The sequence below is a fragment of the Suncus etruscus genome, chromosome 15 (assembly GCF_024139225.1).
Source record: "Suncus etruscus isolate mSunEtr1 chromosome 15, mSunEtr1.pri.cur, whole genome shotgun sequence".
NCBI classification, from domain to species: Eukaryota; Metazoa; Chordata; class Mammalia; order Eulipotyphla; family Soricidae; genus Suncus; species Suncus etruscus.
In genome coordinates this window covers 34,113,914-34,138,399 of record NC_064862.1, presented here as the reverse complement: position 1 = coordinate 34,138,399, position 24,486 = coordinate 34,113,914, and the positions used below count along the sequence as shown (strand labels likewise).

Genomic DNA, 24,486 nt, shown 5'->3' with positions numbered 1-24,486 from the left:
TATGGGACACTGGGGGATTACGCTAGGGCTTGCAAGGCAGACACCTTACTTTTAGCACCACCTTCCCGGCCCTCCAAGTACAGTACTTTTTTTTTTTTTTTTTTTTTTTTTTTTGGTTTTTGGGTCACACCCGGCGGTGCTCAGGGGTTACTCCTGGCTGTCTGCTCAGAAATAGCTCCTGGCAGGCACAGGGGACCATATGGGACACTGGGATTTGAACCAACCCCCTTTGGTCCTGGATCGGCTGCTTGCAAGGCAAACGCTGCTGTGCTATCTCTCCGGGCCCAAGTACAGTACTTTTAAGAAGAGATTTAGAATAAACTTTTGCTTAGCCCTTTAGATATTTTATAGCATTATTCATACTTATAAAATGTCTTTTTACCTATTTGAATCTGGAAATGGAAGTAGTAAATGGAGCTTCGTATGCTCAAACTTGATACAGGATGGTATCTAAGTTCCATTATAATTATCTGATGAAAAGAAATTTCCAGGGATAGGAAATGATTAAGAAAGTAGATTTGAAATTCTTTCTGCAGGACTGGAGAGATAATACAGTGGGTTATCCACTTCCTTTGCACACGTTAGTTTGATCTCTGGCATCTTAAATTGGCCCTTGAGGGCTGGAGAGATAGCACAGCCAGTATGGCGTTTGCCTTGCATACAACCTATGCAGGACGTACAGGATGGATGGTGGTTCAAATCTTGGCATCCCATATGGTCCCCCATGCCTGCCATAAGTGATTTCTGATCACAGAGCCAGGAGTAATCCCTGAATGCTGCCAGGTGTGACCCGAAAAACCAAAACCAAAACAAAAAATTCCTCAAATCTGCCAGAAGTGATCCCTGAGCTCAGAACCAGGAGTTAACCTTGAGCACTCTTGGGTATGGCCAAAAAAAATGCCTGCTGCTTTTCTCTAGTTCTGAAAGGCAATTTTTTGTTTGTTCTTTTGGTACACATCAGTTAAATTAGGATGGGGACTGTTCTTCATTTTTCTCTAAAATGTGGGATTGGGGGCTAGAGAGATAGAACAGCAGGTAGGGTGATAACCTTGCATGCCCCCGACCCAAGTTCAATCCTCAGCATCCCATATATATGGTCTCCCGATCACCACCAGGAGTAATTCCTTAATGCATAGCCAGGATCAAGCCTTGAGCATTGCTGGGCGTGACCCAAAACTAACTAAATAAAATAAAAAGTAGAATCCAGGAGATGGTACAGATGACTGCTCACATGCTTTGCATATGAGACCTTTGGGTTCTTTCCTTGGCCTTAAGGGACCCAACACCACAGGGAGTGGCCCAACCCCAGGTGGAAAAAAAATAACAGACTGCAAGATTCTTCAATTTAGTGTTATGGAAACTGGAGCCCTTTGCAAAGAAGTGCTGATTTAATCCTCGGGCATTTCCCATTTAGAAGTTTTCATCAAACAGCAGCGATAGCTGACTCCTTCCTTTTCTGTGCAAGGCCAATTTCAGCCTCTGATTATAATGACAATAGGAGCATACAACTGGGCTCTGGCACCTCTGAATTCTAGATTCCAAAAAGGGTTTTGGCTGGGTCTGTTCAAAGAGCAAGAGAGTTGTCTCTCTTTGTACACAGGAGATAGAGAAAAAATAATCCTATGATCCAAGAGAAAATGGGTGGGGCCTTCCTCTTCCATTCCTTCACATAAATTATAAGCCTTGATTCGAGCCACCACACCTTTCAGAAAAGGTCTGGGGTTGTTGTTTCATATGAAATTCTGTACCATAGTGACACCATACCCTGGCCAACAGCGGCACAAGGACAAAAGGAAGGAAGTTTCCGTTTTAAATCCCCAGGAATTTTTGGATGCGATAACATTACAGAGTAAAATGTCTCTCCTCCTGTTAGTTTAGTGTTTGGCTCCTGTGTAACAGTAACCCACTTAGAAGCAGGCGGCCCTTTTGAAGTTATTTTAAACTTTCAGCAAGCAGAGAGATATAGTAACCTTGGATAAGAGCACCCACAGCCAGGGTTTCACTTTTGTCCTTTCAGACATGTGGAAAGTGCACCAGCATATCTCAAGGATTTTGTCCTGAAAGCTTCTTAAAGAGCTGGTCTTGGTTTCAAAGGTTGGCTTGATACACCATACTCAGGGGAATATAGTTCTGTTTCTCCCGATATTTAACCTCGTCTGACTTAGTCTTTTGGCTTTGAAGTTCCCATAGATTCTCTGTCCATTAACAAAACCGTGAAACCATGATAGTCCAGAAGCTAGGAGAAATCTAAAGACAGTTCAGCTTCCTATTTCCACGTAAATCCAGACTCGTTCCCTGGTACAGCTGAGGGCAAGCCATACATGTGGCTTGTTGTTCACCCTCTTGCCTTTGCAACCCCTTATTCAGAAGTGCCAGTAGGACGCCGCCTTCCAGATTTGCTAAGATTCATCTCGATGCTGGAGAAAATAGAGGGTTTGCCAGAGCTCTCACCCTGGTGGCCGTACCCACCATCTCTGTAATACCCAAAGCCACATTATGCTCTGGTGCCACCTGGGAGTTATTTTTGGTGGTGGGGGTGGTGAAAGCTTCTGGCTCTTTTTGCCTTGTGTGTGTGTGTGTGTGAGTCATGCCATTGTCCTGTTTTCCAGTCTGGAACCTGGAAGACTCCCAGAGCAGACATCCCAGAGTTGCCCTTTGTGGAGTCATGCATAGCCTGAATAATCCTTCCCCAAAGGAACCCTAGAATTTGCATGAACACCTGAAGGAAGGAACTTTTGTCCAGCAGTGCATAGTTTTTTGTTTTGTTTTGTTTTGTTTTAATCAAAATAATGCAGGAGTATAGATAATTGGGGTCAAATTCAGCTCAGTGCTCAGGGATCACTCCTCGTGGTGCTTGTACCATATGTACCTACTGTATGTACTTTCTAGTCACTGGTTCTGTATATTTTTTAAGAAGCAAAGAGTACCTGTCTTTGCCGTCCCAGATTATTACTCCCAGAGGCAGCTATTTTTAACTTTTTAGTTGTTTCTTTTACTATTCAATTCTGAATATTGGTAAATAGCATACTTAGACTGCTGCTTTGTATTTTAGTCCATTTAAATTTTTCTTGACTCCCTGCTGTGGACGATGAAAACTTTTTAAAATTAATATCTTTATTTAAACATCGTGATTATAAGTTGGGTTTCAGTTATAAAAAAAAAAAAAGAACATGCCCCCTTCACCAGCGCAACATCTGATGAAAACTTTATTCTTTTTTACCCACCCGTCTCTCCCGTCTTTCTTTTCCTTCCCTTCCCAACTTTCTATTTTTTTAGGATAAATACTTCACAGTTATTGTTTACTTGGGGTTTACATGGTTGTGACCATTATACTTCTCAATTGAGACATACAGGCCAAACCCTGATTATGGTTTACAATTCTGATGTGAATTATTTCCCCCTTGAAGTTAGTAATAGTATTCCATCTCCACTGCTGTTCCATTACTCACTTACTGTATAATGATCACATTTGATTATCTTGTTTCGAACTATAAAGCTTGTCCCAGTACTGGTAATGGTTTGGGGTGTTGTTTATTGGGCTCTCTTAGAGCCCTGATTCCTCTAGTCCTATCATGACTAGTAAAAGGCTGATTGTGAGCTATCCTTGGAGTTTCCATTACCATTGTTTTGAGAATTTCTCTTTTCTCTCTTACCCAAGAGTTCCTTGTTCCCTGAGTTCCATTTCCACTGCATCCTTGGCTTGATACCTCATTATACATATTTCTTATTTTATGTTTTTTTTTTCTTTTTCTTTTTTGGTGGTGGTGGGGTAACTGACAACTTCCAAAATCTAAGTGGGTCAGAAAATTGAAGGAAGAGCTCTTGGGGAGAAGATACTGCCTGCCTCCCTTTACCCCCCCCCCCCCCCCGTGCTATCCATAGAAAGTAAACTGGGGCCCGGAGAGATAGCACAGCCGGAGAGATAGCACAGTGGCGTTTGCCTTGCAAGCAGCCCATCCAGGAACTAAGGTGATTGGTTCAAATCCCGGTGTCCCATATGGTCCCCCATACCTGCCAGGAGCTATTTCTGAGCAGACAGCCAGGAGTAATCCCTGAGCACCGCTGGGTGTGACCCAAAAACCAAAAAAAAGAAAAAAAGAAAGTAAACTGGGAAGGGCTGCAGTGGGCTCTCTGTGGGGAAACATTAGCCATTGCTGCCCACCTGGCTGCTATGGTGCATGAGGAAGCAGCCATTGTCAAGAAATCATTTCTTGGGGCCGGAGAGATAGCATGAAGGTAAAGTGTTTGCCTTGCATACAGAAGGTCGGTGGTTCGAATCCCGACATCCCATATGGTCCCCTGATCCTGCCAGGAGCTATTTCTGAACGTAGAGCCAGGAGTAACCCCTGAGCACTGCCAGGTGTGACCCAAAAAAAAAATTATTTCTATTTTCTTCTACATCTTTTTTGGTCCTGGGAATGTCACTGGTCACTTGTTAATCAATGACCATGAGTGTAGAGTCTTTTAAAGTTCAGGCGATTTGATTAAGGCTTATTAGATTTATTGCATCACTTGGCCAAGCAAAGTCCCAAATTGCTTACCAAAAGCAAAGCATGGCAGTGTCCTGCCTCCAAGGACAAAGAGGGTTTATCCAACAGTACCTTTTGGCCACAAGGCTTTTGATGGAGTGAAATCTTCTGAGGAAGAATATTTTTTTTGTTTTGTTTTGTTTTGTTTTTGTTTTTGGGCCACACTCGTTTAATGCTCAGGGGCTACTACTGGCTATACGCTCAGAAGTCGCTCCTGGCTTGGGGGGACCATATGGGACGCCGGGGGATCGAACTGCGGTCCATCCTACACTAGCGCTTGCAAGGCAGACACCTTACCTCTAGCGCCACCTTCCCGGCCCCGGAAGAATATTTTAGAGGAAGGTTCTCAGTTGTCTTTAAGAACACTGGTTAGCACCATACAGAGAGCCCTGAGGAGCACAGAAGTGGGAGCCTCTAGCTATATGAGTGCATTCATAACTCCTTGTGACAACTGACCTCCAATGACAGAGTATTCTGGGTAAAGGCATAAAGTATAAACAAGACAAATCCTGAGAAATCCAAGAAGGCTTTGATTGAGCATCTGCTGTGTTACTGTGATTTAATATTTTATCATGTTTCATTTTTACAGCAGCACCCCATTGAAGGCAGAGACTTTTGTCACTATTTGTCTAGAGCCAGGGGCCCTCAAAATTCTTTTTTTTGGAGCACTGATTTTAATAGAGTAACAAAATATGTAGTCACATATTCTACTTAAGTTTTCCCAGCAGAAATTGCCTATTACAAATGCAATTCACAAAGGTCTTATAGGTGACAAAGCTTTAATTAGCATAGCATTGTTTTTTTTTTGTTTTGTTTTTGTTTTTGTTTTTTTTGTTTTGGTTTTTGGGCCACACCTTGCGTTGCTCAGGGGTTACTCCTGGCTGTCTGCTCAGAAATAGCTCCTGGCAGGCACGGGGCACCATATGGGACAACCGGGATTCGAACCAACCACCTTTGGTCCTGGATCAGCTGCTTGCAAGGCAAACACCGCTGTGCTATCTCTCCGGGCCCATAGCATTGTTTTCTAAAGTGATTTTGCACTTGTTAAAACGGAATTAGGAATCAAAATATATTTTTATAAATGCCAGTTTTAATTACATTACTGATGGTGTGTAAGTCTTTAAGCATACCACACAGCTTCTCACGTCATGCCACTCTGCTTGAAGGATTAAGTGTGAAACATAAAAAATGACACATTGTCTAACGAGCACCTTTATATAAGAAAAGGAAATATAGTCATTTATAATATACATTTTATCCAATATCAGAACCTTCTGAAGTCTCTGTCTTCACAGTAAGTCAGTATCCATAAAATAAATAATACTCAAACTTTTTAAGCAGCAGCCAGTTCACTGTCCCTTAGATCTTTGGGGGGCTGGATTATAGTTTAAGAAAAAGCTATGAACAGTAGTGGCCTGTGGGCCACAGTTTAAGGACCCCTGGTATAGAGAATAAAAAGGAATTTTCTAGAAATCAAATCATCTGCCTAAGAAAGTGAGCCTTTTAACTAAGAGGCAAGAGTTAGATTGAAACACAAGATGGCCTGATTTCAAGTCTCTCATTCTTTCCATCCCACAACACCTCCTTGGAACAAATCAGGAGGAGTGAGAGAGCAAGAATTGTGGCTCAGTAAGAATGTCAAAGCTTGTGATAAAGAACAAACAGGAAATTTTTCTTGAATTGATTTAAGTAGGGATGTTGAGCAGCCCCAGACTTGTTCTGATAGCACAAACCAGACTTAGAACACAGGGCTTGATTTCTGTGTTGTCTGTGCCCTTAAGATGTAGCTTGTTAATTATTTGTATGATTCTGTGATTCATCTCAGGACTATTGATTTAAGCCATCCTACCCTTCAGAAATTTTTTGCCCAATGGATTCTGTCAAATTCCATTCTGAATTTCTGCATCTGTTTAAATTTTTTCCCCTCTGTATTCACAGAGTTGTTTTCCTGGTGTTCTGAGTTCTTACGCACAATTCAGCCGCTTATTTTTGTGGGTTTTGTTGTTGTTGTTGTGTGGTTGTGTGCTTTTGTGCAAACCCACTCATACTGGGAGGTTGCTACTCCCAGCTTTATGCTTGTGGGTCCCTTGCTCCTGGTTGTATTTTGGGGAGTAGGTATTGCTGAGGATGAAGCCCAGGGCTCTGTACATGCCAAACATGTGCTTCAGTTCTTGTGCTAGCTGGCTCTCTGCCCTGAAATCCTCAGTCATGGTAAATGATTATTATCCAGAAAGGAGTTGGAGATTATTTAAAACTTAGGACTAATATTTCTTTGTTCACTTGTTTTTGGGTGATACCTAGCTGTGCTCAGGGTTTAATCCTGGCTCTGAGTTCAGGGGTCTCTCATGGTAGAGCTTTGGGGATCATATGGGGTACCCGTATGCAAGGACCCATATCAGCCATGTGCAAGGCAAGCACCTTACCTGCTTGTACTTACCTGCTATATATTGTCTCTGTGGCTTAATAAGAAAAAAAATGAGTATTTATTAAGAAATATTTCTTAGTAGAAAGAAATATTTGGTAAAGAATTTTTTTATTAAAAACAAATGAAACTTAGGGGGGCCGAGCAATATAATATAGCACAGTGGTAGGGCATTTGCCTTGTACGCAACTGAACCAGGACGGACCTGGGTTCAATCCCCGGTGTTCCATATGGTCCCCCAAGGCAGGAGTGATTTCTGAGTACATGGCCAGGAGTAACCCCTGAGTGTCACCAGGTGTGGCCCAAAAACAAAAAACCAAAAAAATAAAAAGAGGGGTCAGAGTGGTGGTGCAGAGTGGTAAGGTGTCTCTGCCTTGCCAGTGCTAGGTTCGATTCCCCCAGTGTCCCATATGGTCTCCCAAGCCAGGAGCGATTTCTGAGCGCATAACCGGGAGTAACCCCTGAGCTTCGTCACTGGGTGTAGCCAAAAATCCAAAAAAAAAAAAAAAAAGCAGCAGCTTAGGAGGCAGTGATAGCACAGAGGTAGGGCTCAGGTTTGATCCCTGGCATCCCTTATGGCCCCCTGAACCTGCTAGGATTAATTTCTGAGCCCAGAGCCAGGAGTAAACCCTGAGTACCACTGGATGTGGCCCAAAAACTCCTCCCCCCAAAAAAAAAGAAATTTAGAACAGTTGTTTTGAACTTAGTAATTCCAGTAATAATTATAGCTAGATATGAGAATAAGCAAAGAGTGACTCCTATGTATCAGTGTTGTGGTATTTTGTTGTTGTTGTTGTTGTTTTCGAGCCACACCCGTTTGATGCTCAGGGGTTACTCCTGGCTAAGCCCTCAGAAATTGCCCCTGGCTTGGGGGGACCATATGGGACGCCGGGGGATCGAACCATGGTCCTTCCTTGGCTAGCGCTTGCAAGGCAGACACCTTACCTCTAGCGCCACCTCGCCAGCCCCAATATTTTTAATAAAACTGTGAGAGTATGAATGTGACATCCTTCTTTTATGTTGACTTATCTGTAGGATCAAAAGTTAATTTTTCCAAAAACAGTAGAGGAGTCCCTTTTTAATTCTTTACTAGATTGTTTTCCATTGACTTTGACGGAATTTTGTCTTTGACTAATGATTTTTCATGGGTTCCATTATATTCTTCATCAGATGCTAATTGGCATTTCTGTTTTTGTTTGTTTGTTTTGTTTTTTGGGGGAGGGCCACACCCATTTGATGCTCAGGGTTTACTCCTGGCTAAGCGCTCAGAAATTGCCCCTGGCTTGGGGGAACCATATGGGATACCAGGGAATTGAACCTCGGTCCTTCCTTGGCTAGCAGACACCTTACCTCTAGCACTACCTCGCCGGCCCCGCTAATTGGCATTTCTAGCTTGCATTTTTTCTTTATATGATCTAATCACTGTCATCCAATGTCCCAGCAATTAGGAAAAAGTTGTTTTAAGGATTAAACCAGGCAAACCTATATAAGCATGGTTACACAGTAGATACCCAATGGGAAAACCCATTCTCGCTCTTTCCTATTTGGCATAATTTATTCAGATTTTATTCATTTCATCATTTGTTACAGTGATGCTAGAAGAGCCTCACACATGTGAAGCAAGTGTGTTTTCATTGAACTACAGCCCTGATCCATTCATGGCTCAGAATATCCTTTTAGATGGGCTCATGAATGGATAGTTCCATGTCATGGCTGCTTATGCATGTTGTAAAACATTCTGCTGAGTTCCTAACTTGGAGCTTCTGGGAAGAGAATCCCAGGGTGAAAATGGCTGGAGGCCTGGGATGGCAGGCATTTCTGGAAGTTGATACTGTGATATTGTCGTCAGGGGGTGAGCTGACAGAGGCCTGAATCATACAGCTTTCAGCAGCTGGGTTGGAGAGATCAGTTATATTTCCGGCTCAACTGATATGGAATTCACAGGACCAAGTAATTGGGCACCTGGAGAAGGACACTGAAATGAGGAACTTGGGAGTGGAGCTGGAACTGTGGTAGAGATAGTGAGGCAGCTTAGGGATTCTTTAAGGTATAATTTCGGTGGCCTCTTTGCTCTCCAAGGGAAAATAAACAACCTACTTGGGTCTGTTGTACCCACTGGCGCTTTAGAAAAATTCCTTTTGATTTTAAGTCTTTGATCCTTGTTGAGAAGTCACCACCCTTGACAGGGCTGACATTTTGAGCTGCTAACAACCTACCACTGTGTCAGTGAAAGATTTGATAGGGAAGTCTTAGAGGAGAAGGGGGAGGTGTGACTGCTGGGAAGAAAGATCAGAAAGTACAGACATGGGCAGTGTGGAGTGTGTTTGAGCTCTGGAGCTGAGTTCAGTGTACTCTGGTGTACACACTTGACATGCCCCTTCATTGTAGAAGTCTCTGGTCCAGTTGCACCCACCTCCTCATCCTGGCTTCAAAGGGGCAGATTTTCACCTGCTGCTGTTCTTGTGCCCCCAGTTCGGGTTCTGACTCCTTCCCATCTCCACATGCTGTCAGCTGTAGGGCTCCCCTTCTTCCCAGCCACCTTCAGTTCTCTCTCCATCTCTTTCTACTTCACTCGGTGTAAAGTAGAGATCAGGTTTTTTTAGGACAACACTTGAGAGCATGTAGTGTTACTTCAAATTATATTTCCTTTAAGTTCCCCCCCCCCTTATCCATGTATGTGTATGTATACTACTCCTTAACTTAGGATTTCACAGACTATCTCCCATGAAACTGGTTATAGCAAAAGTTTAAGTGTCTTGGTGGGGAGAAACTCTTTGGGTTTAGGGGTCCATACATGGGCTGCTACTGATTCTCTTCTCAGGGGTCTTTCCTAGAGGTACTGGGGGGATCATATTCAAGTGTCAGGGATTGAACTAGGGTTGGCCATATGCAAATCAAGTACTATATCCCTGTCCGTGATTCCAAGACATTTCATCACTCCAAAAGGAAATACCCTTCAACCATTAAGTAGTTGCTACTCATCTTCCTTTACCCCAGTCTGGCATTCACTGATCTGCTTTTGGTTTCTTTGGAGTTACTAATACGATTTTTTAAAATACTGGTGGAATTTTTTTTGGTTTTGGGCCACACCCAGTGATACTCAGGGGTTACTCCTGGCTATGCACTCAGAAATTGCTCCTGGCTTGGGGGACCTTATGGGATGTCGGGTGATTAAACCAAGGTCTGTCCTAGGTTAGCATGTGCAAAGCAAACGCCCTACCACTTGTGCCACCACTTCAACTCCTTTGCCTGGCTTCTTAACTCGTATTGATTTAGATACCAGGGTCTTACATCTGTATAGCACTGCTTTTCTCTCAGCTCAGCTCTCTGGTGTTGGCCATATGTCATACATGGTAAATAACAAAGGACAGCTATCCATCTGGACACCTCCAAGTCATGTGACCACGTTAAAAATAACAATGGAACCGTCCACCACCACCACCAAAATGAAGAAAAGGGGGGGATATAGAATGGGGGCTCAGAGATAATACAGTGGGCAAAATACTTGCCTTCCATGTAGCTGACCCAGTTTCTATCTTAGCTCCCCATATTGTTCGCTGAGCACTGCCAGCTGTGGCCCCAAAACAAAGAGAAGGGGGGAATAGTTGGATATAGTAGTAAAGATCTAGTCTTATCCACTTAATTTGAACTTAGATTTCAGAAAGTAGGCTTGAGCCAAGTTGCTGCTCCTTTTCTGAAGGTTTCTGTTTATTGACTGAGTTTTGTTTTTCACTCTCAGAACTGTATTAAGTGGAATTTGGGTGACTGAGACTCTACTCTCTGAACCAGTCACATAGCCACTTCAGGACATTGCAGTAGAGGAGCCATGAAAATTTGCCCTCTCTGAGTGGAAGTGTAGCTTTGATTTTTTTTTTTCATTTTGTTTAAAGAGGAGAGATAGCATGGAAGTAAAGCGTTTGCCTTGCATGCAGAAGGGCGGTGGTTTGAATCCCGGCATCCCATATGGCCCCCTGTGCCTGCCAGGGGCGATATCTGAGCAGAGAGCCAGGAATAACCCCAAAACCCAAAACCCAAAAACAAAACAAAAACAAAAAAACAAAAAAGAGAGAGAAATCTGTTCTCGTCTGTAAAAAGAGTAGGAAACGATGTGAAGGTTGGTGTATTAGTTTCCAAGATATTGCTATTATGGGTTACTAGAAACTTAAACTCTTGGAGAACACAACTTTATTATGTTATGGCTCTAAAAGTCTGAAGTTCAGAGTAAGTTAGCAGAACGACATTTCTATTGGAGGCTCTGGGGAGAATCTTTTACCTTTTACCAGCTGCTGGAGGCTACTTGTTCTCCTTGGCTCATGGTTACCTCCTTCAGCTTTAAAGCACTTCACTCCAACTTTTACTTCTGTCATCACTTGCCTCTCTGTTTCATGATGCCTGGGGTGTGTGTGTGTTGGGAGTGAGATTACCTTGGCCTATCCAGGGAATCTAGGATAACCTTCTGACCTTAGACTTACTCTAACTGCATTATCCATTACCATATGTGATGTTTTGTGATTTAATGTAATATTCACGTTAAATATTAGATTTCCAGAGCTCTTTTTTTTTTTTTTTTTTTTGGTTTTTGAGCCACACCCATTTGACGCTCAGGGGTTACTCCTGGCTATGTGCTCAGAAATCGCTCCTGGCTTGGAGGGACCATATGGGACACCGGGGGATCGAACCGTGGTCCGTTCCTTGGCTAGCGCTTGTAAGGCAGACACCTTACCTCTAGCGCCACCTTCCCGGCCCTCCAGAGCTCTTTTTCTTTGCCTTCTTAAGTCTCATGTGTCTTTAACAAGTGTTTCTTTTTTTTTTTTTTTTTTTTTTGGTTTTTGGGCCACACCCGGTAACGCTCAGGGGTTACTCCTGGCTATGTGCTCAGAAGTTGCTCCTGGCTTGGGGGACCATATGGGACACCGGGGGATCGAACCGCGGTCCGTCCAAGGCTAGCGCAGGCAAGGCAGGCACCTTACCTTTAGCGCCACTGCCCGGCCCCTTTTTATTCCTTCTTTTTTTTTTTTTTTTTTTTAACAAGTGTTTCTAAAGGCATACTTCTTCCAACATCTTAGCACCAGGCCAGGCTCATTAATTTCATAAATTATGTTACCCATGAGGGTTTCCTCTTCTAAGATTGTTATTAGCAATTCTTGGGCCTGATTCGACTTGATGATAGAGCTATGAGCAGACCGCAGTAGAGTCATTCCATGTACTTTTGCTTGCAAACCTTTTATGATGCTTGTCTAACTATATTGAATTTTGTGCTGGAAAATTTTGAAGGTGGAGAAAAACTTTTTTCTCTTAATTTAAGAACACTTGGGGTTGGAGCGATAGTACAACGGGTATGGTGCTTGCCTTGCATGCAGCCAACCCAGGTACAGTCCCTGGTCTTCTCTTATGTTCCCCTGAATTTGCCAGGAGAAACTCATGAACACAGAGCTAGGAATAATTTCAGAGCATCAACAGGTGTGGGCCAAATCTAAAAAAGGCAAAATAGTAATTTAAAAGAATTTATAAAAACCTCCAAGAATTTTGTTTCTCATAGCCAGGTATAATCTTTAAACAAGCCTGTTAATTATTGACCGATTCTGCCATATGATTAACAGTCTCTTCAAAATTTTTTTATTCTGTTTCTAAGTCCTCTTGCATAAACTGAAGATATGTCGATAAGGTGTTAAGCGGGAAAAGCCTAATAAGTCTTGATGCTCACCTAGTTGGTCTCATCTGTAATTGCTATTTAATGTTACAGTATTTCATAGCAGTTGAGATTGATGTTTATTGAGGAGTCATCTCTTTCTTTTCTTATTAGGGTGTCTGTCTTGGGTGGCCAAAGGCCACCAAAGCTGGGAGAAATCATCCATAATTGCACAGCAAATTTTGTTTTGATTTTTTTGTTTGTTTTCTTTATTTTTTGTGTTTGTTTTTGGGTTTTGGGTCACACCTGTCAGTGCTCAGGGGTTACTCCTGGCTCTACATTCAGAAATCGCCCCTGGCAGACTCGGGGGACCATATGGGATGCCGGGATTTGAACCACCTTTGAACCACCGTCCTTCAGCATGGAAAGCAAACTTCCATGCTATCTCGCTGGCCCCTGTTTTGAATTTTAACATTACTTTGAACCACTGAGAAATGCACCATGGGGGTCAAGCAGAACTGGAACCTAGGTTTTAAAGTTTCCTTTTTATTTTTTTCCAGATGCACCCACTGGGCCTATGTAATAACAATGACGAAGAAGACTTGTATGAATATGGCTGGGTCGGAGTGGTGAAGTTGGAACAGCCAGAATTGGATCCAAAACCATGCCTCACTGTTCTAGGGAAGGTAAGCTCCAGACTCTCTGAATCATGCCATCATTTCCTTAATTCTTCAAATAGCTGGTTAACAGAGAAGAGCTCATTGGCACAACACTTTCATAGCTGCAGACCTGTGGGTTGAGGACTCGTGTGTTTTGGAACAGCACATCATGTAGCACTTAGCATCCTGGACTCTTGGAGATTGCCAACCTCAGAATTGGCTCCACTTCTTAGCCTCTGGGTGGCCTTGGGCTTGTTACTTCTCCTCGGGGAAATCTTGGTTTCTTATCTGTGAAGTGGACTGATAACTCCTTAGTTTATCTTATACCCTAGGGCCCAGATTTTCTGGAATTCTGAGATTGGGAAGTTTAGAAAGGTAGTAAGGTGCATATATTTTTCATTAAGTAACTTCCAGGAGGTCTGGGCAACACTGTGTAATCAAGCACATGCATATTTGTGTAGTCAACTCTCTGGCTACTAACATCAAGTGGGATGACTGAACCCTAAAATAGTCTGGTGTTAGTTCAGGGCAGCATTGCCTCCAAAGGAGTTTACATATATTAAACTTTGCTTTCAAGCAAATTATAAGAAAACTGTTGGGCTTTCAAGCTTTTGATTTCAGAATGGCAGACAGCAACTGTGGTTCTGTATTAGAATTTACTTAATATAAGATGGCCAGGCAGTGAGAGGAGAAACAAACATCTATTCATAGTTAGAGCTCAAAAAATCTTTCTGCCATTGGCTATTCTCATCATTTATAAATAACTTAAAAATAGTGCCCCCCCCCTTTTTTTCTTTCAGCCAGGAGAGTCACTTTTTCCTCTGATTACATTATAATTTAGAAATGAATTCAGTTTGGGAACCCTTCTATCAATGATATCAAAATATGATAGGTAACCTGTTTTAATTGGGTCATTTTGTTAAAGGGAAAGTCTGGGGCCAAGAAGGTGGCTCAGCAGTACAGCATAGTCATAACATATATGAGACTGGGGTTCAGTTCCCATCACCACAAAAAGAAGGAGGAGGAAGAGGAGGAGGAGGGAGAAGGGGAGGAGGAGGAAGAAGTAAAATAATTGAGAGAAAGGCTTTGCAGAAAGTTTTTGGGGTGGTTCTGGTCAAAGAAGTGGTATTTTTGAAGAGAGGGTTATGGACATGGCTCAGACTCTGAGAGCTTCTGGATTTGTATCCTCAGTACCACAAAAGAAAGAGAGGTGGGGAGAGGAGGAGAGGAGAGAAATTTCTAAGGGGAGTACTACTAGAATTGGAAAATATTCCAACAGGTTTTCTCTTGAAAACTTTTGGCCCCAGAGATCATCATGAATCTAATCTGTCATTTTTACATCCCACTGAGTAGCCTCTGAGCACTTACAAAGTTCTTCTGCCCCGAGGAGAACTTCATAATTTCCACAGAAAGTATTACTTTGTTGGCTTACAGTTCACAAAGTTGAACCCAGGTGGTTTCAGTGACCTGGGCCCTGGTACTTCATCCTTTAAATAGTTGGCAAAAATTGTTTAATGGTGCTAGAGAGCAGTGACTCCCTTGCGAATCTTTCCTGAGTGTTTTCTTAGGAAAAATGCCAGCTACACCCAAAGGTTATGAACAGTGCTTTCCTTGTGGGTATTACACTCCTAATATAATATTTTCTCCCACATATATGCTGTTGTTCTGCAGACCTCAGCAACTTGGGTGCGTTTGCTATGCCCTGTGACAGCTGTGTCTGTAAATTGTTTGGAATGAGCTCCCAGAGACGCCCCCATTGTTCTCTTATGGCTTAATGAAGTAGAAGGCGCGTAGAGAACCCAGTTGTTTCCTCCTATACCTGGAACAACCATGAAGTGATTTTACTTGGAAAATTTTGTATAGTTTGGCTTGAGCCACCAGGGGGAGGAAATAAAAACCTCAGACACATATTGAATCATTAAGTACTTCTTGGGCTTATTCATTCACCAAATATTTATTGAATACAGGGACCCAAAAGCTAGTGTGTGGTTCTATCTGGTTGTAAGCAATAGCACACTCCCGCATCATCGTATGCTCGCACCCCTGTGGAAAGGCCTGTGGTAGCCAAGCAATATTTACATGTGGTTACTGAAATTTGGCTTATCACCTGAATAAAATCATTAGCTAAAAGGCTTGGACTAGACAAAGCAAGACACTTTAATGTTTGTTTAAAACCTGCTTTGGGGTTGAAGTGGAGATCTATTATAGGAATTAAGGCATGTAACTTGCATGTGGCCAACCCAGCTCAATTCCTGGCACCTCAGAATAATCCCCTGAGTACAGAACCAGAAGTATTTCCTGAGTACTGTCTGGTATTGCTCCTAGCCCCACGTCCTTGGTTGGTGTAGTAGGTCAGACAAGTCAAACATCCCTCTTTCTCCCCTTCTCATGTCCTCTTTTTCCCTCTTTTTCTCATCTTTTCTTTTTTTTTTTTTTTTTGGTTTTTGGGTCACACCCAGCAGTGCTCAGGGGTTACTCTTGGCTCTACGCTCAGAAATTGCTCCTGCAGGCTCGGGGGACCATATGGGATGCCAGGATTCGAACTACTGTCCTTCTGCATGCAAGGCAAACGCCTTACCTCCATGCTATCTCTCCGGCCCCTCATCTTTTTAAAGTATATCTGTGGTTAGCTTCATTTTATTAATTACAAACTGTGTTTTCTGTTCTTTGCTGAGCTCCCAAGGGCAGACAAGGTATTCAAGTAAAGAAAAACAAACTGATTTCAAGGTCATACTGATCTGCTACCAATAGCATGGCTTTCCATCGTGTGCGTGCACATATGTGCATCTGCCAGTGAATGAACCCAGGGCTGCACACATGCAAGGCATGCATTCTGCCTCTGAGCTACATCCAGGCTTTTATTTGTGTCCCCTTGGTGGCTAGCGCAATAAGGAAGTACAGGCTATGGAGGGAGGCACAGAAAGCAAAAATTAAAGCCAAGTCGATGTGGGAGTGGGAGGAGGAACTCCGCCATACCTCTGTATAAATGTTGAGACTTGTTGGAAAACATCGAAGGGAGGACTCTTCTGTCAGGTGTTCAGAAAAAAGCCTGTGGGAATTGGAGAAAGCCAGACACAGGCTCCTCTTTCACCTTCATCATCCACCCGCCCACAGAAAATGCCATAGGGCAAAACGTTGGAATAAGAGAGGAATGTCCTAAATTTAAAAAAAAAAAAAAAAGTAAATACCTCTCCAGGAGTTCAAATAAAGTCTTATTTTAAAAGCAAAAGACATAATTGCTTTAGAACTCGTAGAACGGAATGCTATAAACTCAGGAGAGAAAAATGATTATGATCCCTTGGTAATCTTTTTGATTCTGAAGGAGGCTATGCAGACAAATGGATCAGCTGGGAAGGCAGAGTTGGAGTGAGGGTGAATATCCTAAGGACACAGTAGACCAGGGACCATGCCAAACTGCACCTCAGGCTTGGACAAATCTCTTCAGCTTTCTGGGTTTCTCTTTTTCCCGCAGGGGTCTCAAACTCAATTTACCTGTGGGCTGTAGGAGGCAAAGTTGGGGTGATCCTTGAGTGCAAAGTCAGTAGTAAGCCTTGAACATTGGGGGGTGTGACCCAGACAACTAAAGCAAAACAGAACAAAAAAAGATTCCTCCAGGGCAGGGCCACAAAATGTTGTACAGAGGGCCATTTGTGGCCCATGGGCCGCTAGTTTGAGACCCCGGCTAGTAAGAGCCTGGACACTCCTTTACTGTAGTACTATATTGGACTTCTGTATTGTATTTAAGATCTTTTATTGCTACTCTACTCTAGTTTTAAGAGATGCTAGTGGTAGCATTGAAAAACCTGTGACTGTTTTTAAGTCCTAGAAAGTGAAAATAGAATGAAAAAGACGGGGCCGGGCGGTGGCGCTGGAGGTAAGGTGCCTGCCTTGCCTGCGCTAGCCTAGGACGGACCGCGGTTCGATCCCCCGGCGTCCCATATGGTCCCCCAAGAAGCCAGGAGCAACTTCTAAGCGCATAGCCAGGAGTAACCCCTGAGCGTCACAGGGTGTGGCCCAAAAACCAAAAAAAAAAAAAAAAAGAAAGGTAATTTCAGGTTCCGAGAGATAGTACAGGAGTTAATGGGACTGGCGAGGTGATGCTAGAGGTAAGGTGTCTGCCTTGCAAGCACTAGCCAAGGAAGGACCACTGTTCGATCCTCCGGCATCCCATATGGTCCCCCCAAGTTGGGCAATTTCTGAGCACTTAGCCAGGAGTAACCCCTGAGCATCAAACGGGTGTGTCCTGAAAAACCAAAAAAAAAAAAAAAAAAGAGGGGCCGGCGAGGTGGCGCTAGAGGTAAGGTGTATGCCTTACAAGCGCTAGCCAAGGAAAGGACCACGGTTAGATCCCCCGGCGTCCCATATGGTCCCCCCAAGCCAGGGGCAATTTCTGAGCGCGTAGCCAGGAGTAACCCCTGAGCATCTAATGGGTGTGGCCCAAAAAAACAAAAAAAAAAAAAAAAGAGTTAAGACACATGTTTTGCACGTGGCTGACTTTGATTCAGACCTCAGCACCACATTATGATCCACCGAACAACTCCAGGAGTAACCCCTGAACAGCACCAAGTGTGGCTCAGTCCATCTCCCTTCTCCACCCCCACAAAAAGGGATAATTTCAGCTTAAGGGGTCTTCCTCTCACTAGGGCTCAAGCTGTCTTTCAAATTATGATGAAGGTGCTAGAAGAGGGTAGTAAATACCTATTGAGGGTATAAAAGCAGCTGCTAATGAATATGCAGCATCTTCTTTCATGGTCAGCCTAAATCCGATCATTTCCAGATTTCCATTTGACCATGAGGAAATTGAGCCCCACACAGAGAGAATATTGCCTAAGACCAAGCCATTCCCTCCATCACTGAAAACAAGACAGTTCTCCTGTTTATTTATATTTTACTCCACTTGCCATCTCTTTCTTCTGTTTACCAGCTTTTCTAAATAAAAATAGGTTACTGGCCATTCTCTGTTACCCGCCTCACAACCTGCAGTGTGTTCCCCCTCTTTACCACTCTCCCTTTTATCTCTCTTTATATTTCTCTAAAGAAAAAATATTTTACTAAACCAAAAAAAAAAAAAAAGGTGCTTTTTAGTAGTGACTGATTATTTAGTTAGGACTGTTGGTTTTGTTTCATAGGAACCCAGCTTTGAACCATGTAGAGAAGAAACTTTACTCAGAGGAGCCCAAACAGCAATGAGCAAATCTAAGCTGTCGGCGTGCTTCTTATTGAGAATAGCCAGCTTGAGCATTCAGCGTTTAGGGCCCCTCCCCTAGTCTTCCCTGAACGCATCTTTCTTATTGGCAACACCCGCTTCATTCACCATTTTGGTGGAAGATACAACCACCAAGATCCCTGGGCCCAATATTGTTGCACTGTTGGATCCAAAGGATTCCAAAGAAAGAAATTTACATTGAGCAAAGGTAGGTAGACCTGTAGGCTGGTCAGCTCTGCTAGGAGGCCTCCGATGTACTGAAACTCCTGGTCAGCAATGTATAGAGAGTGAGTAGATGTGCTTTCTGGAAAAAAGCTTGGGGGTGGGGTCAGCACTGGGCTACTGTTCCCTAAGCAATCCCTTACAGCCATCAAGCATGTTTAAGATTAAAAATCAGAGTTATGGCCTCCATTTATCCCGACTCATTGAGATACCATACTTAGAAGGGACTGCCTGGTTCATGTGGTCTATGAAGGGCCAGATCTCTTCTTGGGTTTGGTTTTGTGTTTTGTTGTTATTGTTTTGACTTTGATTTGTTTTGGGGCCATACCATTGGTGCTCAAGACTTATTCTGGCTCTGCACAAAATAGATCACTCCTAACGGTCTTCAGGGAACTGTGTGGGATGCCAATTTATTGAACGTTTTTGGCTGAGTGCCAGGAAAGTACCTCCTTGCTATACTATCGCTCTGGCCCCCACATCCTTTTCATATCTGAAGCTGAGTGCCTGTTGCTCCCTTAGATGGGAATAGTGTGTTTGAGAAGTAGACCATTGGGGTCAAATGGGTTTTCTGGAAAGGGGCATATGAGAAAGATCCCAGAAGAGCTAGAGACTGGAAGAGACAAGGAAATAGTCTCCAGGAACAGGGCAAAAGGAAAGAGCAAGAGTTTCAAGAGGACTTGAAAATTTAGGGGGAAAGCAGAGGTTTCAAATTGAGTGGTTTGATCTTCATTCCTTAGAGAAAGTGGGGAGCTACTGAGTGACAAGACAGGTGCTGTGGGATCTAGTTTGGGGAATATTTAATTGTCAGTGTGATGTGTGCTGGTCGGACAGAGGAGGATTGAATTACTTTTTGCTGCTGAATGTTTCCAGGAACTAGATGTGCTCAGACTTCAATTCTTATAAATGATATAGTAAAGGCTCAATCCAGGGACAGTGCTGAGGACACTTATACTCTGTCTTCATGGCCAGAGCAATAGCACAGCAATAGGACGTTTGCCTTGAACGTGGCTGACCTAGGTTCAATCCCGACATCCCATGTGGTCCTCTGAGCCTGCCAGGAACGATTTCTGAGCACAGAGCCAGGAGTAACCCCTGAGTGTGTTGTATGTGTCCCAAGAAACAAAATACAACAAAACCCCAAAAACTTTATCTTCAGATTCCTCACTCTTTATATTCTTTTTCTATTTTCACTTCTAAGCAATATTTAGACGTAGCTAGCAGTGTAGGAGGGGTGGGGGAATTGCTCTGCTCTTGAGTATGAGGAACTAACTGCTTTATAGACTTTGGAGAAGCAGCAGTAGGCATGGGGACCTGAGAGGGCTGAAGAAGAATTGAATTTTTTTTTTTTTTTTTTTTGGTTTTTGGGCCACACCCTGTGACGCTCAGGGGTTACTTCTGGCTATGCGCTCAGAAGTTGCTCCTGGCTTCTTGGGGGACCATATGGGACGCCGGGGGATCGAACCGAGGTCCGTCCTAGGCTAGCGCAGGCAAGGCAGGCACCTTACCTCCAGTGCCACCGCCCGGCCCCCAAGAATTGAATCTTTACATTCATTTAAACAACCTACACTGAAAAGAAATAAAGACCTTGTGATATTTCCTCATCACTTTTTAAAAATTCTTAAGGATGGGCCTGGAGAGATAGCACAGCGGCGTTTGCCTTGTAAGCAGCCGATCCAGGACCAAAGGTGGTTGGTTCGAATCCCGGTGTCCCATATGGTCCCCCGTGCCTGCCAGGAGCTATTTCTGAGGAGCAGACAGCCAGGAGTAACCCCTGAGCACCGCCGGGTGTGGCCCAAAAACCAAAAAAAAAAAAAAAAAATTCTTAAGGATGCTTGGGTAATAGTGGGAGGGTTCATATCATGCTTAAGATAAGTTTTGAATCGGGCCCGGAGAGATAGCACAGCGGCGTTTGCCTTGCAAGCAGCCGATCCAGGACCAAAGGTGGTTGGTTCGAATCCCGGTGTCCCATATGGTCCCCCGTGCCTGCCAGGAGCTATTTCTGAGCAGACAGCCAGGAGTAACCCCTGAGCACAGCTGGGTGTGACCCAAAAACCAAAAAAAGGGGCCGGGTAGGTGGCGCTGGAGGTAAGGTGCCTGCCTTGCAAGCGCTAGCCAAGGAAGGATCGCGGTTCGATCCCCCGGCGTCCCATATGGTCCCCCCAAGCCAGGGGCGATTTCTGAGCACATAGCCAGGAGTAACCCCTGAGCGTCAAACGGGTGTGGCCCAAAAACAAAAACCAAAAAAAAAAAAAAAAAGATAAGTTTTGAATCAAACCATCCTGTGTTTCAATCCCATTTCCAACCCATGAAGCTATTTGACATAGCTGATACACAACCCCTCCATATTTCTTTATTAAATGGGAACAGTACTCTGAGGGGGGTGGGTATTAAGTGCTGATAGAGCCTGGCACAACTGAAGGGACTGTGTAATAAAGTAGCAACTATGTGGACAGCCTCGTTTCCTATCTCCCTCCCTCATTATTCCGTTTCTTTTAACACTGAAAGTGATATTGCTTAACTAGCTCTACATAGACAAAGAGTGGGAGGAGAGGATAACAGGGAATTTGTTCAATGGACACAGAATTTCAGTTGAGAAAACAAACGCTGTCTGGCAGTGGATGATGATAATGGTAACACTGTAATGTGAATTTACTTAAATGCCACTGAGGGGCACACAATATAGAAAATAAAGAAAATTGTGAATGGAGTATAACCTCCCTCATCAGTTTGACTAATTTTAATTTACTGGGTCCTGGTGGGAAGCAAATCCTTGTTTCAGAAAACAGGTCACAAATAATTTAGGGCAGATCAAATCCTCCTTGGCCCATGAAGCTACTCCTAAACCACTTATCTTTCTGACTTTCAACTCTTCCTCTTCCTTCTCTTCTGCCCCCACCACCACGTTTCGATCCCTGATGATGGGAATTGAACCTGGGCCTTGTACCTGCTCCTTATCTTTTAAAGAACAGCTTTCCAATAGAGATTTTGGGTAAGTGGAAAATAACTTATTTATGCCCTCTTTTTATGACATAAAAGAAAACAACAGCAATTGCAACCTGAATATTTGAATTTCTTCACCAGATTTTAGCCAGGTCTTGTCATATATCACAATAGACAGTAGTTGGTACTTAAAGAAAAAAAGGACTCAAACAATCCAGAAAAGGGAATCACTGCATCATCATTCTGAATTTGAGTTTGCTTTTTTTGGACAGTATCTCTATGGATTTTGTGATAAAAGTCCAACTAGTAAACTTGGCATAGATGTTAATTTAGTAAACAGTCTGAATTATGGTAAGGGGACCCTTCGGGATTCCCATCCTCCTTCCCAGTAGCTTCTCACTGGATCATACTATTTTCATAATAGCACAGAAATCATATTTGCTATTTTCACTCTCTTTCCCTCAAGTTTCTGGTAGAGTTTTCCAGAGACTCATTTTGTTTAGTGACTTCATTGCTTTGACAGCTAACGGAATGTTGGTGCTTGAAATAAATTCTGCTTCAAATATTTCTGTTTAGGGGCCGGGCGGTGGCGCTGGAGGTAAGGTGCCTGCCTTACCTGCGCTAGCCTAGGAGACGGACCGCGGTTCGATCCCCCGGCGTCCCATATGGTCCCCCAAGCCAGGAGCGACTTCTGAGCGCATAGCCAGGAGTAACCCCTGAGCGTTACCGGGTGTGGCCCAAAAACCAAAAAAAAAAAAAAAAAAAAAATATTTCTGTTTAAATTCTTAACACAATGCATATCAACTTATATAACCCAAAGAAATGTTCTTTAAGGGGCCGGAGAGATAGCATGGAGGTGAGGTGTTTGCCTTTCATGCAGGAGGTCATCGGTTCGAATCCCGGCGTCCCATATGGTCCCCTGTGCCTGCCAGGAGCGATTTCTGAGCCTGGAGCCAGGAATAACCCCTGAGCACTGCCGGGTGTGACCCAAAAACCACACAAAAAAAAAAAAAAAAAAAAAAAAAAAAGAAATGTTCTTTAAACTTTTTGTTTTGTTTTTAGGCCACACCTAGTGGCGCTCAGATTACTCCTGGCTATGCGCTCAGAAATCGCTCCTGACCATATGGGACGCCGGGGATTGAACCCAGGTCCGTCCTGGATTGTCTTTTTTTTGTTTTGTTTTGGTTTTTGGGCCACACCCGGCGGTGCTCAGGGGTTACTCCTGGCTGTCTGCTCAGAAATAGCTCCTGGCAGGCACAGGGGACCATTTGGGACACCAGGATTCGAACCAACCACCTTTGGTCCTGGATCGGCTGCTTGCAAGGCAAACACCGCTGTGCTATCTCTCTGGGCCCCGTCCTGGATTGTCTTGTGCAAGGCAAACTGCTGTGCTCTTGCTTCGGCCCCTCTTTAGACTTCCTAACAATTTATTTAAAATACAAAAGAGGACCAAATATTTTAGTCAGGACTTTTTTTTTTTTTTTTTTTACACCCGGCGGTGCTCAGGGGTTACTCCTGACTGTCTGCTCAGAAATAGCTCCTGGCAGGCACTGGGGACCATATGGGACACCGGGATTCGAACCAACCACCTTTGGTCCTGGATCGGCTGCTTGTGAGGCAAACGCCGCTGTGCTATCTCTTCAGGCCCTAGTCAGGACTTCTTAAACTCTTCTACTTTTTCACCCAAGAAATTTGGTTTTTGGGGTTTTTTCTTTTTTTTGTTTGTTTTTGGGTCACACTCGGCAGCGCTCAGGGGTTACTTCTGGCTCTGCACTGAAAAATTGCCCCTGGCAGTCATGGGTGGGGGGGAGGGGGGCCATATGGGATGCAGGCATTCGAACCACTGACTTTCTGCATGAAAGGCAAATCCCTTACCTTCATGTTATCTTTCTGGCCCCATTGGGGTTTTTTTTTTTGCTTTTGGTTTTGGTTTTTGGGTCACACCGGTAGCGCTCAGGGGTTACTCCTAGCTCTGCACTCAGAAATCGATCCTGGCAGGCTGGGGGGAACATATAGAATGCTGGGATTCAAACCACCACCCTTCTGCATGCAAGGCAAATGCCCTATCTCCATGCTATCTCTTCAGCCCCTCACCCATGATATTTGTTTGCAACTCTGGATCTATTGGATAGGCATACTTACCAGCACTAGCCTAGGATGGATGGCGGTTCGATCCCTCGGTGTCCCATATGGGCCCCCAAGCCAGGAGCGACTTCTGAGCGTATAGCCAGGAGTAATCCCTGAGCTTCACTGGGTGTGGCCCAAAAACCAAAAAAAAAAAAAAAAAAAAATTCTAGTATCTTTGATGATTGTGTTGGAATTTAATTCTGGCCTTATCTTCCAGAACAAGGTTGTCTGGTTTGGCAGGAATAGAGAGGAGGTTGGGGGCACATTTTACTTGAGGCAGGAACTTATAGGACCTTGGGTTTAGCTACACCATTGTTTCTAAACTGTGTAGGTGTGGAGGATGTGGGAGGCTTATCCCTCAATGTGCCATTCTTTTTTGAGTTTTTGGTCACAGGCGTGCATTTCTTAGGCAGCCTGAGTACCCTGTCCTTGGGCCAAGTCCAGCATACCTGAGTCTGAAGAGTGGTGGGACCGAGTTCTGACTCATAGAAAAGGAGCGGAGGTAACTGACAATATAGTAACTCTCAGAGGTCAGTAACTGATCTTGTAGGCTACCTCTTCCCATCAGCAAAGCACTTAGATATACCGAGCCCATAGTGACTGGGTCATTTGCTGTGTCAAATCTCACCCATAGCATAGTATTCAAGTCTTCTTTTCATATGGTTCTCAATTTTGCCTCCCCCCACCCACCCAAGCTAGGGGACATTTGACAATGTCTGAGGACATCTTTTGGTCTTAAAAGGGAGCCAAAG

At 43.8% G+C, this 24,486-nt stretch overlaps 1 protein-coding gene across 1 annotated transcript in view; it reads left to right on the top strand.

Moving 5' to 3' along the window:
* The window catches only part of ZNRF3 (zinc and ring finger 3), a 184,150-nt gene that overhangs the window by 106,417 nt on the left and 53,247 nt on the right, over nucleotides 1-24,486 (top strand). Inside the window, 1 exon segment of the mRNA XM_049788963.1 lies at nucleotides 13,141-13,266. Coding sequence (XP_049644920.1) covers nucleotides 13,141-13,266 — 126 coding nt within the window.